The sequence below is a fragment of the Bos indicus genome, chromosome 15, assembly GCF_029378745.1.
Source record: "Bos indicus isolate NIAB-ARS_2022 breed Sahiwal x Tharparkar chromosome 15, NIAB-ARS_B.indTharparkar_mat_pri_1.0, whole genome shotgun sequence".
In the NCBI taxonomy this organism is placed as follows: domain Eukaryota; kingdom Metazoa; phylum Chordata; class Mammalia; order Artiodactyla; family Bovidae; genus Bos; species Bos indicus.
This window is the reverse complement of record NC_091774.1, coordinates 78,322,803-78,339,825: the sequence shown is the minus strand read 5'-3', so window position 1 is coordinate 78,339,825 and position 17,023 is coordinate 78,322,803. Positions and strand designations below refer to the sequence as shown.

At 44.6% G+C, this 17,023-nt stretch overlaps 1 protein-coding gene across 1 annotated transcript in view; it reads right to left on the bottom strand.

Moving 5' to 3' along the window:
- Window positions 1-17,023, bottom strand: part of PTPRJ (protein tyrosine phosphatase receptor type J) — a 178,964-nt gene that overhangs the window by 38,005 nt on the left and 123,936 nt on the right. Inside the window, exons 4-8 of the mRNA XM_070804250.1 lie at window positions 11,713-11,913; window positions 8,892-9,134; window positions 7,756-7,974; window positions 5,808-6,074; window positions 2,348-2,605 (exon numbers count right to left, since the gene is read on the bottom strand). Coding sequence (XP_070660351.1) covers window positions 2,348-2,605; window positions 5,808-6,074; window positions 7,756-7,974; window positions 8,892-9,134; window positions 11,713-11,913 — 1,188 coding nt within the window. The remainder of the gene's footprint in view (window positions 1-2,347; window positions 2,606-5,807; window positions 6,075-7,755; window positions 7,975-8,891; window positions 9,135-11,712; window positions 11,914-17,023) is intronic.

The following is a 17,023-nucleotide window of genomic DNA, read 5'->3' as shown; positions in this document are numbered from 1 at the left end:
GTCCTAAATTACTTCTGCAGTTGCTCCATATCGCAGTGCAGTCCACACTGTGGTTAAGACCTCAGTCTCCAAAGGCAGACAGAGGCCAGTTCACTCCCTTGTCACCCTGGGTCAGTTACTTAAGTTCACAGAGTCCCCGTTTCCTACTCTATAAAATAGAGATGATAATAGTACCTACCTCATAGAGTTGTGTTCAAAATGTTTAAATACAAAGGCTGAGAGCCCAGCGCTTTGTAGACCCCCACTACATAATGTTATTATTGCAGTAAATCCTGGGAATTGGCAAGTCACACAACATCAAAGGGACCCAAATTGTGATCCCCTTACCATTAGCTACATTCTCAAAAAGAGAGAAAAAATATATATGTTGATACTATAACCTGATCTCAAAAGTCTAACCTGAAAATCAGACTTGAAAAGGAACTATGCACTTCATCTGAGGGATACATTTTAGCAGTTCCCTTATTGTGGAGGCAGATCTTCCAAATAACCATCAATGCTTAACCTAACCAACAAAGTTGAGAAAACCCACACAAGGAGAATCTCAAAAACCCAACTGACTTCACACATGGCTCAAGGAATCAGTCCCATTTATTTACTCTTTCCTTCTGTAGAAAGGATTTCAAGTCCCGTGCAATCAAAGATCAAGGATACTGGATGTTCTCCAAGCTTTCCCAAAAAATTTCATTTCAAATTTCAAAGGTAACAATAACGAACAATGGATTGTTTTCATGAAATACTTTTATCAACATCAATCAGCCTCATAGAACTAACAAGACCATTGCATCACAATATTGTTCATGAAAGACTGTCAATGATCTACCTGTCCAACAACAGGCAAATGGTCAAGCAATTTATAATACATCCAGACCAGCAGTATAGACTCCTTTACCTTCTGAAAATTATTGAGGCTCTCAGAGAATTTTTATTTATTTAGGTTATATTTATGTATGCTGTAACAGAACATTTTTAATGAGGAAATGCTTAAAATGTAAGAATACAAATCATACATTCCATGAGCCAACAGAAGAATGATGCCATCCCATGTCACACTGCATCTGGAAAACTCCACTGTACACTTATCATGAGAGAATGAGAGTGAAAAAGCCAAATAGTATTCTAGTAGTATTATGATAATACTAATACGTCACAGACCCCCTTCAAAGAGTCTAGGGGACCGCCCCAGAGATCCCCGGACCACACTTGGAGAACCACTGATCTAACCACTCCAGTATTCTTGCCTGGAAAATCCCAGGGATGGGGGAGCCTTGTGGGCTGCCGTCTATGGGGTCGCACAGAGTCGGACACGACTGAAGCGACTTAGTAGTAGTAGTAGTAATAGTAGTAGATCTAACCAAGGGTCAGCAAACTTTTTCTATATGGACCACAGAACAAATATCCTAGGCTTTGCAGGCCATGTATTCTCTGTTGAAACTATTTGTTTCTAGCACGAAAGAAGTCATAGACTTTATATAAAGAAATGAGCATGGCTAGGCTTGAATAAAGCTTTACTTATAAAAAAAAAAACAGGCAGTGAGCCAGATTTGACTCATGGACCTTTATTGTCTGCTGACTCCTGATTCAGACAACGGAATGCCAGGCAGATATTAAAATTAATCTGCAGGGATATTTATGCTGATAGGGACGAAGAATCATAATAAACTTGAATAGAACAAAAAGCAGATTTAAAACCACATGTGTAGAGGATTTTAATACTTGTTAAAATATACATGCACACATACATACATACACCTTTATATAATCTTAAAATTCTAGAAGAGCAGTCTGCAACCTTTTTGGCACCACAGACTGGTTTCATGGAAGATATTTTTCCACACACAGGGTAGACGGGTGGTTTGGGGATGATTTTCATAAAGAGCACGCAACCTACACCCCCCGCATGCGCAGTTCACAGTAGGGCTCACACTCCTATGAGAATCTGATGCCATGGCCAATCTGACAGAAGGTGGAGTTCAGGCGGTAAATGCAAGCGATGGGGAGTGACTCCTTCACCCACCACTCACCTCCTGCTGTGCAGCCTGGTTCCTAACAAGCCACAGATCAGTACCAGTCTGTGGCCCAGGGGTTGGGGACCCCTGTTCTAAAACATCATGCATCAAAAGCTATTAGTGATTATCTCTGGCTGTTGGTCTACAGGTGATTTTTCTTTTTGCTTATCTGTATTTTAGATAATGAATATGCATTGCTGTCATTAACAATTTTTTAAAAGGTCTTTCTTAGATAATTAAAAGAAAAGCAATATTTGGAAATTTTGACAGGTAAGGTTTATACTGATTTCCCTTAAGAAACATAACTAATTCACAGAAAATACAGCCTATTTGCTTACCAGTTGTAGTGGAAACTGTTTGGGAATCCCCTTTAGTCCCATTTGGTCCTTGTGGATATATATCAAAACGATACATGGTTCCAGGGTATAAGCCACCAAAGACAATACTTTGTTCGGTGGTGGTGATGATTCGAGGTTCTCCAGCTTCATGAGGTGTGATATGTATCTCAAAGGAATGAGTGTCATTGCTGTTCCATGCTAAGCCAACTTCCCTTGTGCTGACACTTGTCACTCTAAAGTCAGAAACTGGACTGGGGGCTGTGTGAAGAAAGCAAATGACTAGATTAAGAATCTATTTCTCCAGAAGACAAGGGTGACTGAATCTCACAAAATATTTACACAGAGATTAAATGCACACTTGGTACACCTACAACACAAGCCCCTTAGGAACTCATGTTTCTAACCATCAAGAGAACAATTGGCCACAGGAGTTCAGACACCGGTTAAGTTGTACAAAGTCATTCAAAGGAAATGAGAAAAGGGGTGAGTGAATTCCCGAGGGTTCGGGGCTCAGACTCTGGAGTGGGACCTTGGCCACTGCCAGCAGTCTTATCTTGCATACAACACTTAGCCACCCAGAGTCTTTTTTTAACGATGTACAGCAGAAGGTGCTGTTGACCCCCAAAATTCATCCCCCTCCATTTTCTTTAAACATACACTCCCAGATTTTTAGCAATGTACATGACTCTTGGAGATTTAAAAAACTACATTTCCCAGCCTCCCTTGCAACTAGTCATGTGATTACTAAGTTCTGGCCAATGGGATGTGAGTATAAGAACAATATGGCTCCTAAGAAACAACCTTAAAGGGGGAAGCAGTATTTTCTCCTCCTTGTAGCTGAACTGTGGGTGTCATCCCTGGACTCAGGCTACCTGGCTCTAGAACCAACAATGTGGCAGTGGCTGCAGCCTCCTGATGCCCAGCAAGCAACTCCATACATTCCAAGAGCCAACAACTACAGCCGGGTACTGACTGTGACACTGCTGGGGCCATCCAGGGTGGGGAGTTCTGCACCCTTAGACTGGGAGTCATTTCTGGGTCCCAGCCTAGACCCTGCACCTCACATGTTATGAGCTGAATTATGTCCCCTCAAAATTCTTATATTGAAGTCCCAACCCACAGTACCTCAGAATCTGACTATACTTGGAGACAGGGTTTTTAAAGAAGTGTTTAAGGTAAAAGGAGGCCATTAAGGTAGGTCCTAAATTACAACAATTAGTATCCTTATAAGAAGAAATTGGAAGGAACTATATTCAATATCCTGTGATAAGCCATAATGGAAAAGAATGTAAAAAAAGAATATAAACATGTTTAACTGAGTCACTTTGCTATACAGCAGAAATACAACATGGTAAATCAACAGTATTTCAATAAAATAAAATAAAGAGGTGACTGGGACACAGGCATGCACAGACCAAAGGACAGTCATGTGAAGACACGGGGAGAAGCTGGCCATCACAAAACCAAGAAGGCAGATCTCAGAAGAAACCAACCCTGAACCACTTGATCTCAGACTATTTGCCTCCAGACTGTGAGAGAGCAGATTTCTGCTGTTAAAGCCTCCCAATCTGCGGTGCTTGTTACGGCAGCCCTAGCAAATTAACACATCAGCCCTTCCAATGATTCTATAAACTCTCAGTTCCCAAGATTAGATCCTTCTCAGCTTCAAATAGCTCATAGTCTCTCAGCCATAAAAAGGAATGAATCTGAGTCCGTTGTAGTGAGGTGAGTGAACCTAGAGCCTGTCATAGAGGCTGAAGTGAAGTCAGAAAAGCAAGTGTCGTACATTAACACATGTATATGGAATCTGGAAAAACGGTACTGATGACCCTAGTAGAAAACGGACTTGTGCACACAGCGGGGGAAGGTGAGGGTGGGACAGATTGAGAAAGTAGCGCTGACATATATATACTATCGTGTGTGAAATAGTTAGTTAGTGGGGAACCGTCATATAACACAAGGAGCCCAGCCAGCCTGGCACCCGGGAATGGCCTAGAAGGGTGGGATGAGGGGAGGAGAGGGAGACTCAAGAGGCAAGGGATATACATATAACTACGACTAACTTTTGTCATTGTACAGCAGAAACCAACACAACACTGAAAAGCAATTTTCCACAAGTTAAAATAAAAAACAAAAACACTGCAGTGAGCTCACGGTTCCTGTTTCTTGCTCTGAGCCGCAGCTAAGACTCTACCATCCCATCCATAGTCCTGGGCTTAGTACTGGGCTGCTTTTACAGTGAGAGAGAAACAAACTCCTGTCTTGGATACTTGGGGCGTTTGTTACTCACAGTGAACCTAATCTTAACAGAGAGATTAATTTTTTTTTTTTTTTTTAAGTAGAAGGTGAAGAAAAGGAAGCAGATTTCATTTACTCCACAGACCCAGTCAGAAGACATCTGTAAGAATGCCTAAGGCGCCTTGCAGGAAGCATCAGACACTCGAATAAAGCATTCTCATGAGATGAGCCCTGGGTCCAGAGCCAGGCGCCCCTGGATTCAAGTCCCTGCCCTGCCGCTTGCCAGCTCTCTGGTTTTAGGCAAATTCCTCAGCCGTGTTGGGCTGTAGGTTTTTCACCTGTAAAACAGGGGTCCTGTTTGGGGAAGAATGGATACATATATAGGTATGGCTGAGTCCCTTCGCTGCTCACCTGAAACAGTCAGAGCATTGTTAATCAGCTATACCCCAATACAAAATAAAAAGGTAAAAAATAAAATTAAATAAACAAAAACAGGGATCCTAACAGCTACCATGAAGACCCCTGCGATATATGCAAAGCTCCTGGCACAGAGTGACACCAATATCATTATGTAATATTAATACACTATATTATTACATTACTGGTAGACCATTATTGTTTTAATTATTGGACCTTCTTTGGAACAGAAAGGTTTTTATTTGCTGCCAAACACCTTATCTTTAAGAGAGACTCGAATGAGAAGGAAAAAAAAAAAGAGAGAGATAGCTGCATCCTGCTTCATATTTTGTCAACATTCAAAGGACAAAGGCATGTGAATATCCGGGTTCTTTTCATCTCCACATACCAATTTGCTCCCTGTCTCCACCTTGCTAGGGTGGTTGTCACCAGCTCAGGCTGGAGCTGAGAGAGCCCAGCTGTCTGATCCCACCTCAGACACTTACAAGATGTGATACCTGCCCACAGCATCTCTCTCAGCCTGGAATTCCTCATCCATAAAATGAGGTCAATGCCAACCATGTCACAGATGTGTGAACATTAAAGGAGATGGTACAAGGAAAACATGTCACACGAGGCTGGACCTGTGGGCAGGTCAGTCAATGGTCACCATTACAGGACTGAAAATCTTGAAGGTGGTAAGAGTCCCTGTGGACCCACACGCTGAACTGTGCGTTCCTCGAAAAAGGAACAGGGTTTGTCTCGTATCTGGGCCGGGCACACGGCCGGCAGGAAGAAAGGTTAGCAAAGCCACGAGCGGACTCACGGGTGTAAACTTGGATGAAGCCCGGCGTGCCCTCGGAACCATCCTCAAGGACAGGATACACCGTGATGTTGTACAAGGTGCCTGAGCTCAGTTCAGTGATGACGGCATGAGTCTCATTGACTGTGAGATTGAAGGAATCTGTCTCATCCACAACTTGTATCTTGTAGGTATAGACTGAAGATGACTCATTATCATTGATCTTCCAGGTCATGGTCAAGCTGGTGGCACTGATGTTCACAAATTTGATGTCAAAAACCTGACTGGAATCTGTGAAGACACAAGAGGAGTTCACCACCACCAGACAGGGAGAGAGATGCTGTCATCAAGGCATCTCATCCAAGAAACACTCAGCAATTCTTCTTCCTGTTCTACACCATTTAACACAGCAGACCCAAGTGTAGACAGGGTCCCAGCAAAAGTCAGACAGCATCTTCAGTGAAGAAACAGCCTGGCTAATTGCAACTGCTTAGTTTACCCTTCATTCTCCCTGCTAAGTTGACTAATCCTAGGGATGCAATAGATGTCTCAAACCACAACATGGACTCTACACATGCCCGTCTAAGTGCTGGGTGACCCCAAAAGGTCTCAGGCATCTATCCATCCAAGAATTAACACTATCTACACAATTAAGTAAAGATCACAGACTTTTGCACGAGGCAGGTCTGGGTTCCCAGGTGAGCTCTACTGAAGAGCCTGGTAGATCTTAGGAAAATCACTGAGCTCAGTTTCCTCATCTATAAAAAAAAAAAAATCAAGATAACAACCGTAACTCCAGGAAAGGAAACACGAGAGCGCTGGTCATTCATCACTTGTCCACCCCACCCTCCCAGTCCACCCTCTGTCCTCTCCCGCCTGCGCTGTGTCCCCACAATGCTGACCCCGGCACCCTGCATCACTGGGGCACTCTGCCGGGTGACAGGTTCCACCAGTGAGTGAAACAGACAGGCTCCTGTGGGGCTGGAGGAGAAAGCAACTGGAGCCTTCTCCTCACCACCTCCCGTTCTGGGTCGCCAGGTCCAGCGGCAGTTTTCTGGCTGCTACTCGGTGTTCCGACCTTGGTCCTCCAGCCTCCACTCTCCTCCCCCTGTTCTATGGATCTATGACATCCTTCCAGAATAGATATATTTGGAGGAGAGGGGGTGTTTGTTTGCTTGTTTTAGTTTTTATTGGAATATATTTGACCTATAAGGTGTTAGTTTCTGCTGTGCAGCAGAGAGACTGCCATGCAAAATAGATATCTTTTTGGATAAGATAACCCAAATTGGTCTGTATCGCCTGCAAGCAAGCCCCCGAAGGCTACAAGGCTACAGCATTCGTTTCTGAACTCACTGAGCATGGCTGTGTGCTTTTGCGTGTATTTTCCCTCGATTCCCCTTCTGTTCTGAAATTTCCTGAGCGTAGGAACCATGCATTTCTTTACACCCTCATTAGCACTGATCCAAAAAGTCTCCAAAACTGTTCAATTTACAGAGTAAGAACGCTGACAGATTCTAGGTAAAAAGCAGCAGCGTGCATGTCAGCAAGGGACACAGGAAGGTCAGTATGCCTTTCAAGTTTAGGTCAAAAAAGAAGACTCATTGTCTCTTCTCAGGGGGAAAATACTTAACCAACGTGGACAAAATGAATATCAACTTTCAAGAGAAAAACCTTACACCAGTGTGCCTCCCTGGCCGGTATGCAGAGCTATAAAAGAAAGGGCAAGGGAGCCCCTCGCATCCGCACACAGTAGCTGCTGAATATGCTGTGATGGGGTCAAGGAAAGAAGAGCCTTGGCCACAGAGCTCAGAAGAAACTCACTGGACCTGCTCTGTCCAAAATCTCTTCCAGAAAATTCCCTCCAACCACAAGCTGACTTATGAAGCAAGAGATAACTCAGGACCAGAATCACAGGAGACAAACTTTGCGCTAGGAAACTCTGGCTGAAGCCATTTTACAAAATTCCACATACTTGTTTTGAACTCTGTAGCCTGGGGCTGTCCTTCGGCACCTTTAACAGCCTGGGGATAGACCGTGGCCTTGTACTGTGTGCCAGGCTTTAACCTGAGAAGCAAGACTTCCACGGTGTCCGGGGCCAGGGAAGCGTCAGACGACGGGCCGGCACGTTCCAGTCGGTATTTGGACCCAGGGGCCGCGGGACCCCCAGACAAGCTGTCTGTGTTGCCGGCATCTGTTTGAAACACAAAAGGCAAAGACATGACCTGAGACTGAAGTGCATTCCTGTCTGCTTTCAGCCCCGCTGCCCTCTCCACCGAAGGATGCCACATCAGACAGTGCCCACAGCTGGGATTCTATGAACACCTGTTCCCTTTCTCCCCCAGAAAGAGATCCATGCTCCTGAAAGGAGCCTGATATTGTTAAGCAACGGTTTAGGGGTGTGTGTGTGCGTGTGTGTATTGACTGATTCATTCATTGTGTGACACACGTGGGATCTTAGTTTAACAATCAGGAACTGAACTCACGCTGCCCAGTGTTGCCAGGTGGCTTCCTAACCACTGACCTGCCGGGGAAGTCCCAGGAGCCTCATCTTTGGCAGGTATTTTGCATTGTACTTTTAGCACAGGTGTGCTAAAGTCACAAAGTTGCATCTTTGTGATCCTATGGACTGTAGCCCGCCAGGCTCCTCTGTCTATGGGATTCTCCCAGCAAGAATACCAGAGTGGGTTGCCATTTCCTTCTCCAGGGGATCTTCCCAACCCAGGGATTGAACCCGGGTCTTCCCCTGCATTGCAGGTAGACTCTACCATCTGAGCCACCAGGGAAGACCAGGTAGCACCACAGATATACGTGCTTTTCTCTCCAAAGCAGCTACTTGCATCACCCCCCAACTTCTTCCAAGAACCCATCTTCTCCCACCCAACTCCAAACATGGATTTCCAGGGACAACCCCATGATTCGCACTGGGCTAAGCAGAGCCCCACTCAAGGTATTCTTTCCCTGGACCATACCCCTGCAGAGAGAGGGTAAAACAGGCAGAACTCCTGGACCAGGGTGAAGGTCGGTTAAAAGAAGCAGGAAGAGAGACCAGCGTCACCTCATCTCTTCCTTCAAGGCCTTATGGGTCAGAAGCCCACCGCTGTGACTCACCCAAGCCATTTTCTGTCGACAGGGGGCTTCCCTGGGTCTCATTTAATCCTAAAGGATACAGGGTGACCGTGTACTGACTCCCCGGCTTCAGGTCAAAAATATTGACCGTTAAGTTTGTAGTCAACTCCTGGCTTCCTTCAAGGAGCATCCGGCAGGTGTCCGTGATGTTATCAGTCTTCCAGGTAAGAGTCACGTGCGTCACACCCACGAAGGCAGCACGCAGATCCATTACTGGATGAGGTTCTATTTGAAAAGCACAGAGTGGGCACTGATGGAACGAGATGCCTGCAGTCCCCTTCATTATGAATGACTGGGGGCACCGATGATTCATTGGGGCCCACTACAGACACTTCCTTTATGTCAGAGTCCAGTGCAATTCTGTCGCTTCACAGTGGGGAGAAAACTTACCATCATGCAGGAAAAAGGAGAAAAGGATGAACCTTAAAGCCATAACTTTTTAGGATCAGAACTATTCTCCAAGACAGTCAACTTCTACAGTGATTTGCCACTCTTTTAAATTGCCCTTTTAAACAGCAGCTTTTAATATTTGTTTTAGGTTATCAGGAAGAAGCATCCAAAATAGTGACCATCTGCTACATCTAAAAGTCTCAATTCCAGATAATACGAATATGTCATAGTACCGAGACATTTCAACTGAGACGCTCATCCCTGTATTCCAACCCCAAGGGGAATTTTCTGAAGACTTCCAATCTATACTATCCCTCTGCCATCCTTTCTGTCACTTTATTTGGCTGATTGTGACCAAAACCAAACCACTTTGGCCAAAATGACACCCATATCCTTCAGTCTTGAGATGAGAGTACGGAAATTCAGAACGGCAGGGTGACTTGCTCAAGAACGCACAGCATACTTGGAGCATCGGGGAACTAGAGCCCAGGGCTCTAGCTTTAAGCATGGGGTCGCAAAGAGTCAAACATGACTTAGAAACTAGACAGTAACCGCAGCAACAGCACTGCAGACGAAGCCACAATCCTGCTTGAGGAGGCTCAACTCAAAGACACTGGCACAGATGCCCATCAGGCCCCATCCAGCTCTAGGCCAGCTGATCCATTCTACGACTTTATTCTTCATGTCAAACCATATCTGAGGCCAAGATTTCTAAACTGGGTCATGCAGTTGTCTTTTTTAAAGAAACAGAATGTGAATAAACCAGCCAGCTCAGTGATCTGGGTGGCCGCTATGGACACTGCTGTACCACAGTGCTCTGGAACCAGGCTCCTGGGTTCCCTCCACATGGTGCTCAATGACCCCAGGAGCCCAGAAGAAACTTAGCTTCTCAGCATTACAGATTCCTCCTCTGTAGCCCTCAGGGTTACTGTGAGGGCACTCTGATGTATTAGGGGCAGCTAAGCACATTGAAAAGACTCAATTGGGAAAGACCCTGATGATAGGAAAGATTGAAGGCAGGAGGAGAAGGGGGTGACAGAGGATGAGATGGTTGGATGGCATCACCGACTCAATGGACATGAATTTGAGCAAACGCTGGGAGCTAGTAGTGAAGGATGGGGAAGCCTGGCGTGCTGCAGTCCATGGGGTCGCAAAGAGTCGGACACGACTGAGCGACTGAACTGATCTGAAGCACATAGTACATGCTCAGTAAACAGCAGCTGATGAACACAGCCTTGGCCTCGGGGGCCTTAAGCTGGAGTGAGGAGCCTCAGCCCCTGAGCTGGGTGCTTCGGGTCACCTGGTCACCTCCCCGTTCCTATAGTCACCAATTCTGTGTCACCTTGTCCCATTACCAACTCTAAATTCTGCTTTCTTCTTCCTCCTCCGTTCCCTTCCATCTCCTCTGCCCTGTCCTTCTTTTCCTGTCTCTCTCACAATACGGTGAAGCTTTCCTGCAGGTTTTGTTTTCTCTAAAACTGTGCTCTGAGGACCTCCAGGAGTTTTTGAAGGTACCTGTGACATTGCATCCCTGTAGCTCCTCTTTCTCCAGCTCTTTGCAGTTTCTGGGCACCTGGGCAACATTTTATTTACAGAAATAATTTCCTGGCTTGGAGAAAAGCCATGTTCAAAACCACTGGTCTAGCACTGGCTTGCTTTGTGTGCGGAAGCTGCTATGCCAGGTGGTCACTTCAAGCCCCGGGCTCGAGAGGTCAGCTTCCCGTGGCTCCCACCAGCCAATGACATCACCGCCCCTCCAGATCAGAAAACCAACACAGGACCTCTTTTTTTGAATTCTGTATTTTTCTGAGCTTAAAAAAAAGGCATCTCAACTCTTTTTTATGCTTTTGGTTCTTTTCAGCTTTAAAAAAAAAAAAAAAAGCTGTTATTTGCAGTTATAACTGGTGGTTCAGGGTACTGATACTTAAGCTAAATAAAAATCTAAGCTTAATCCAATGTCACTGGGCTCTTATTGCATTTGAAGCATATACTCCTCTATAAAGTATCCAAATTTTCATGCCCAACAGAAGCTTCTGGGAATACAAACACAGCATCAACTTTCCCGGGGAGCTTAAAAGAAGCCTAGTAGTTACCAACAGCATCAAGACACATTTCTAACAGGGTCTCTGTTCACAAGTCTTAGCAGAAAAGTAACTATTCACCAATAATAATGAGAGATTTTTTAAAAACCAAACAGTTGGAAGCAGTTAAAATATCCCAAAACACACAGGACCTTAGTATTAAATGATCCTGCCACCTGAACTCCTGGGCGTGAAACCACACAGAATCTTCCCTCATCTTCCAGAGTCAACAAAAATCAATCTCTTTCCAACAGGCAACTTGAATGGGCAAGGCTCTAGGGTACAGGATGAGAAGGAAGTTCATGATCCGCCCTGGGAGCCACTCGTCTTACCTACTGCGGTATCTCCTGAAGTCCCATTGCCTCCTGGACCCGAATCCATGCTGTTATAACCTGTCTGATTTGCAAAGCTCGTGTGCAGATTCTCATTCGTACTCTTTATGCCACCCATGGAATCAGAAGCAGTTGTGCTGTTTTTCCAAGTTGCGGTCACACTGGATGGACTGGTGGTAACCGCTTTCACAGGACTGGATTCTATTTTAATGTTGTTTCCAAAAAAAAGGACAGAAAAAATTATTTTTCAAGAAGAAATGTAAGAGTAAAGGCTGTTCTGTATGTCTACTTTCCAGAAGTGAGTTTTGCAACTATAAAATTTCATTTCTCTTTATTTGCCTCCTGGACTTCCCTCCAACAAAATACATTTAGATTTCCATGTATTTAGATAGATATATATACATACATGCATACATGTGTGTATATAATACATACATATGTGTCAGTGAAACAGAAGGCTACCAAATAAAGATAAAAACAAGCATGGACCTAGATAATCACACTGAATGAAGAAAGTCAGACAGAGGAAAAATACTGTATGACATCCCTTATGTGTGGAATCTACAAAACAGAAAGAGATCCACAGACCTGGAGGACACACTTATGGTTGGCAGGGAAAGGAATGGGGAAAAGGGATAGTTGAGGGGGTTAGGATGGACACATACACAGGATGTATTTAAAAGGAATAACCAATAAGGACCCACTGTGCAGCACAGGGAACTCTGCTCAATGTTAAGTGGTGGCTTGGATGGGAGGGGAGTTTGGGGGAGAACAGATACATGGCTGAGTCTCTTTGCTGTTCACCTGAAATTGTCACAACATTGTTTGTTAATCAAAGATATACCCCAATACAAAATAAAAAGGTTTTTTAAAAGATAAAAATAATAGAGTTTGGCCTTGCTGGCTACAACTTCAACATGGAGTTAAATCTGTACAGACCTGAGATGCTAAATGCATCCATCCCCGATGTTCAGAAAACGCTGCGTATGGAGAGGAGTGTACACTACATGGTCCCCAGGACCCTGCCAAGGTGCCGTGCACACATCCTCCCATGTATGCTTCGTAACAACGTCATGAAGGAAGCTATGGCACCATTTTAAGAAGGAAAAAACTGTGTTCAGACCTAAACGTTGTGCGTTTGATAGCCTTTTTTCCAAACTCAGATCTTAGGAGGAAGCGCCACAGCTCTCTGGCATAAAGATGGCACAGAACAGAAGAGCATAAAGAAGAAAGGGTCAGCCTTGGAATCCAAGCTTGGAGGTAAGGACCTGTTCTGCCCCTTAGCTGTGTGACCTGGAAGTAACCCCTGAAAATATCTCAGTCTCGGTTTCCTCTGCTGACAGCTCAAGAATGTTATATTTAAACATAAAGGATTATTATTAAGACACCATGACATTGTAAACACCATCACTAAATTTGGACATTCAAAAGTCAGGGCTCAGAGTCCAATCCTGCCGGTCACTGGCATGAGATTTTACTCAGAGTAAAATTCATCGCTCTGAACGTTACTTCCTCCTCTGTCAAATTGCAGATGTATGGGATCTTAACACAATGGAAGCCATGCTGGTTACTAACAGGAATTAAAACTTCAAGATGGGTGTATCCTAATTACAGCAACAACTCGAAACAGAAGCGTAAGCACAAGCAGTAAGGCCCTTCTCAAGGACCCAGGGCTGGATCCGAGGAGAATAAAGGAGGTGCTGCATGGACGTGCCCTTCAAATGACAGCACGGGGGGCGTGCCCCATCGGGAGCCAGGGAGACGCAAACATCGGCCCAGTGGAAGAAGAAGGGCAGGAGAGGAAACGAGAGAAAGGGACCAGGCACAGGAAAATCTAGTGGCCCTCACTTCAATAAACTGCAGGTTAGGAAGCCCCTCCAGACGTGAAGCTCCTCTGTATCACGTAACCACTCACAGCGTCAGAGCAGCATTTTCGCAGGTTATCACTGTGATGCCATTTGCAGTCAGTGATGATGGTGGCGAGGAGGAGAATGATAAAACAGGGGGCACGGTTACAGCACGCAGGCAGCAAGAACAGCCGCAGTCCTATTCTGGGTGCTGGCCGGCTCCCAAGGACCACGCCACGGTGCTGTGCACACATTTTCCCACATGTGCGTCATAACAACTTCACGAAGGAGGCGACGGCACCATTTTAAGAAGGCAAAGAACTGTGTTAAGACCTCAATTTTGATTCGCATAAGGATTCTGGGAAGATTTTAGAAAAGCAAGTTCTTTTTTTTTTTGGCCGTGCCACATGGCATGTGGAACCTTAGGTTCCCGGACCAGGGATCAAACTTGTGCCCTCTACAGTAGAAGTGTGGAGTCCTAACCACTGGACCGCCAGGGAATTCCTGAAAAGCAAGTCCTGAACTTTCAATAGTTCAGCAAAGTACATCTTAAAGTATCTTTTAAAAATATGTGTGTATATGTATGTATTTCTGGTGATAAAGATGAAGAATCTGAGATCTAAGAAGATCAATGAGGGACTTACCCAGTGGTCCAGTGGTCAAGACTCTGGGCTCCCATGGCAGGGGCCACAGGTTCGATTCCTGGCTGGAAGGGCCAGGGGCTTCCCTGGTGGTTTAGTGGTAAAGACTCCACCTGCTAATGCAGGAGACGCCGGTTCAATTCCTAGGTTCCCTTCAAGCCCAACCAACCTCAATAAATTACTTAGTATTTCTTTTAGGGACTTCCCTGGTGGCTCAGATGGTAAAAAGCGTCTGCCTACAATGCAGGAGACCCAGGTTCGATCGCTGGGTCCGGAAGATCCCCTGGAGAAGGAAATGGCAACCCACTCCAGTATTCTTGCCTGGAGAATCCCATGGACGGAGGAGCCTGCTGGGCTACAGTCCATGGGGTCGCAAAGAGTCGGACACAACTGAGCGACTTCACTTTCACTTTCTTGAGGAACTAAGATCCCACAGGCTGTGTGGTGAGGGCAAAAACATAAATCAATAAACTAAGGAAAACTAGCCCTGGATCACATAGTGAGACAGTGACAGATCCAGGAAGCAAAGCTGGGACTCTGATTTTCAGTCTGGGCTCTTAACCACGACACCACTGGAGTGCTGCTCAGAGAGCAGACAGAAAGACAAGTGTTAAAACAGCTCCCAGGGGAGCCAGGCTACGAGGCCAAGAATAGGGAGCAAAGAGATATTAGTTGCATTCTCCTATTGAAGCCTAGATGAAGTGATCTTGAATATAGTGCACATATGAAGATATTGGCATTCTCCAAAACCCACAACCTACCCCAAAGGTCTTGCTCACGTGTTTGCACTTTTTGGCAGCAGGTACATTTTAGGAATCAGTGAACAAAAATGGACTGGAATGGACGAATTTAACTCAGATGACCATTATACCTACTACTGTGGGCAAGAATCTCTTAGAAGAAATGGAGTAGCCATCATAGTCAACAAAAGAGTCCGAAATGCAGTACTTGGATGCAATCTCAAAAACGACAGAATGATCTCTCTTCATTTCCAAGGCAAACCATTCAATATCACAGTAATCCAAGTCTATGCCCCAACCAGTAATGCTAAAGAAGCTGAAGTTGAATGGTTCAATGAAGACCTACAAGACTTTCCAGAACTAACACCCCAAAAAAGTGTATTTTTCATTATTGGGGACTGGAATGCAAAAGTAGGAAGTCAAGAGATACCTAGAGTAACAGGCAAATTTGGCCTTGGAGTACAAAATGAAGCAGGGCAAAGGCTAATAGAGCTTTGCCAAGAGAACGCACTGGTCATAGCAAACACCCTCTTCCAAAAACACAAGAGAACTCTCTACACATGGACATCACCAGATGGTCAATACTGAAATCAGAGTGAATATATTCTTTGCAGCCAAAGATGGAGAAGTTCTATACAGTCAGCAAAAATAAGACCGGGAGTTGACTATGGTGCAGATCATGAGCTCCTTATTGCTAAATTCAGACTTAAATTGAAGAAAGTAGGGAAAACCACTAGACCATTCAAGTATGACCTAAATCAAATCCCTTATGATTATACAGTGGAAGTGACAAATAGATTCAAGGGATTGGATCTGATACACAGAGTCCCTGAAGAACTTTGGATGGAGGTTTGTGACACTGTACAGGAGGCAGCCAAGAAAAAGAAATGCAAAAAGGCAAAATGGTTGTCTGAGGAGGCCTTACAAATAGCTGAGAAAAGAAGAGAAGCTAAAGGCAAAGGAGAAAGGGAAAGATATACCCATTTGAATGCAGAGTTCCAAAGAATAGCAGTGAGAGGTAAGAAAGCCTTCCTCAGCGATCAAAGCAAAGAAATAGAGGAAAACATTACAATGGAAAAGACTAGAGATCTCTTCAAGAAAATTAGAGATACTAAGGGAACGTTTCATGCAAAGATGGGCTCAATAAAGGACAGAAATGGTATGGACCTAAAAAGGCAGAAGATATTAAGAAGAGGTGGCAAGAATACACAGAAGAACTGTACAAAAAAGATCTTCACGACCCAGATAATCACGATGGTGTGATCACTCACCTAGAGCCAGACATCCTGGAATGTGAAGTAAAGTGGGCCTTCAGAAGCATCACTATGAACAAGGCTAGTGGATGTGATAGAATTCCATTTGAGCTATTTCAAATCCTAAAAGATGACACTGTTAAAGTGCTGCACTCAACATGCCAGCAAATTTGGAAAACTCAGCAGTGGCCACAGGACTGGAAAAGGTCAGTTTTCATTCCAATCCCAAAGAAAGGCAATGCCAAAGAATGCTCAAACTACCACACAATTGCACTCATTTCACACACTAGTAAAACAGTGCTTAAAATTCTCCAAGCCAGGCTTCAGCAGTACACGAACCGTGAAATTCCAGATGTTCAAGCTGGATTTAGAAAAGGCAGAGGAACCAGAGATCAAATTGCCAACATCCACTGGATCACTGAAACAACACAAGAGTTCCAGAAAAACATCTACTTCTGCTTTATTGACTACGCCAAAGCCTTTGACTGTGTGGATCACAACAAACTGTGGAAAATTCTTGAAGAGATGGGAATACGAGACCACCTTACCTGCCTCCTGAGAAATTTAAATGCAGGTCTAGAAACAACAGTTAAAAATGGACATGGAACAACAAATCAGTTCCAAACTGGGAAAGGAATAGGTCAAGGCTGTGTGTTGTCACCCTGCTTATTTAACTTATATGCAGAGTACATGATGAGAAATGCCAGCCTGCATGAAGCACAAGCTGGAATCAAGATTGCTCAGATACGCAGATGACACCACCCTTATGGCAAAAAGTGAAAAAAAATTAAAGAGCCTCTTGATGAAAGTGAAAGAGGAAAATGAAAAAG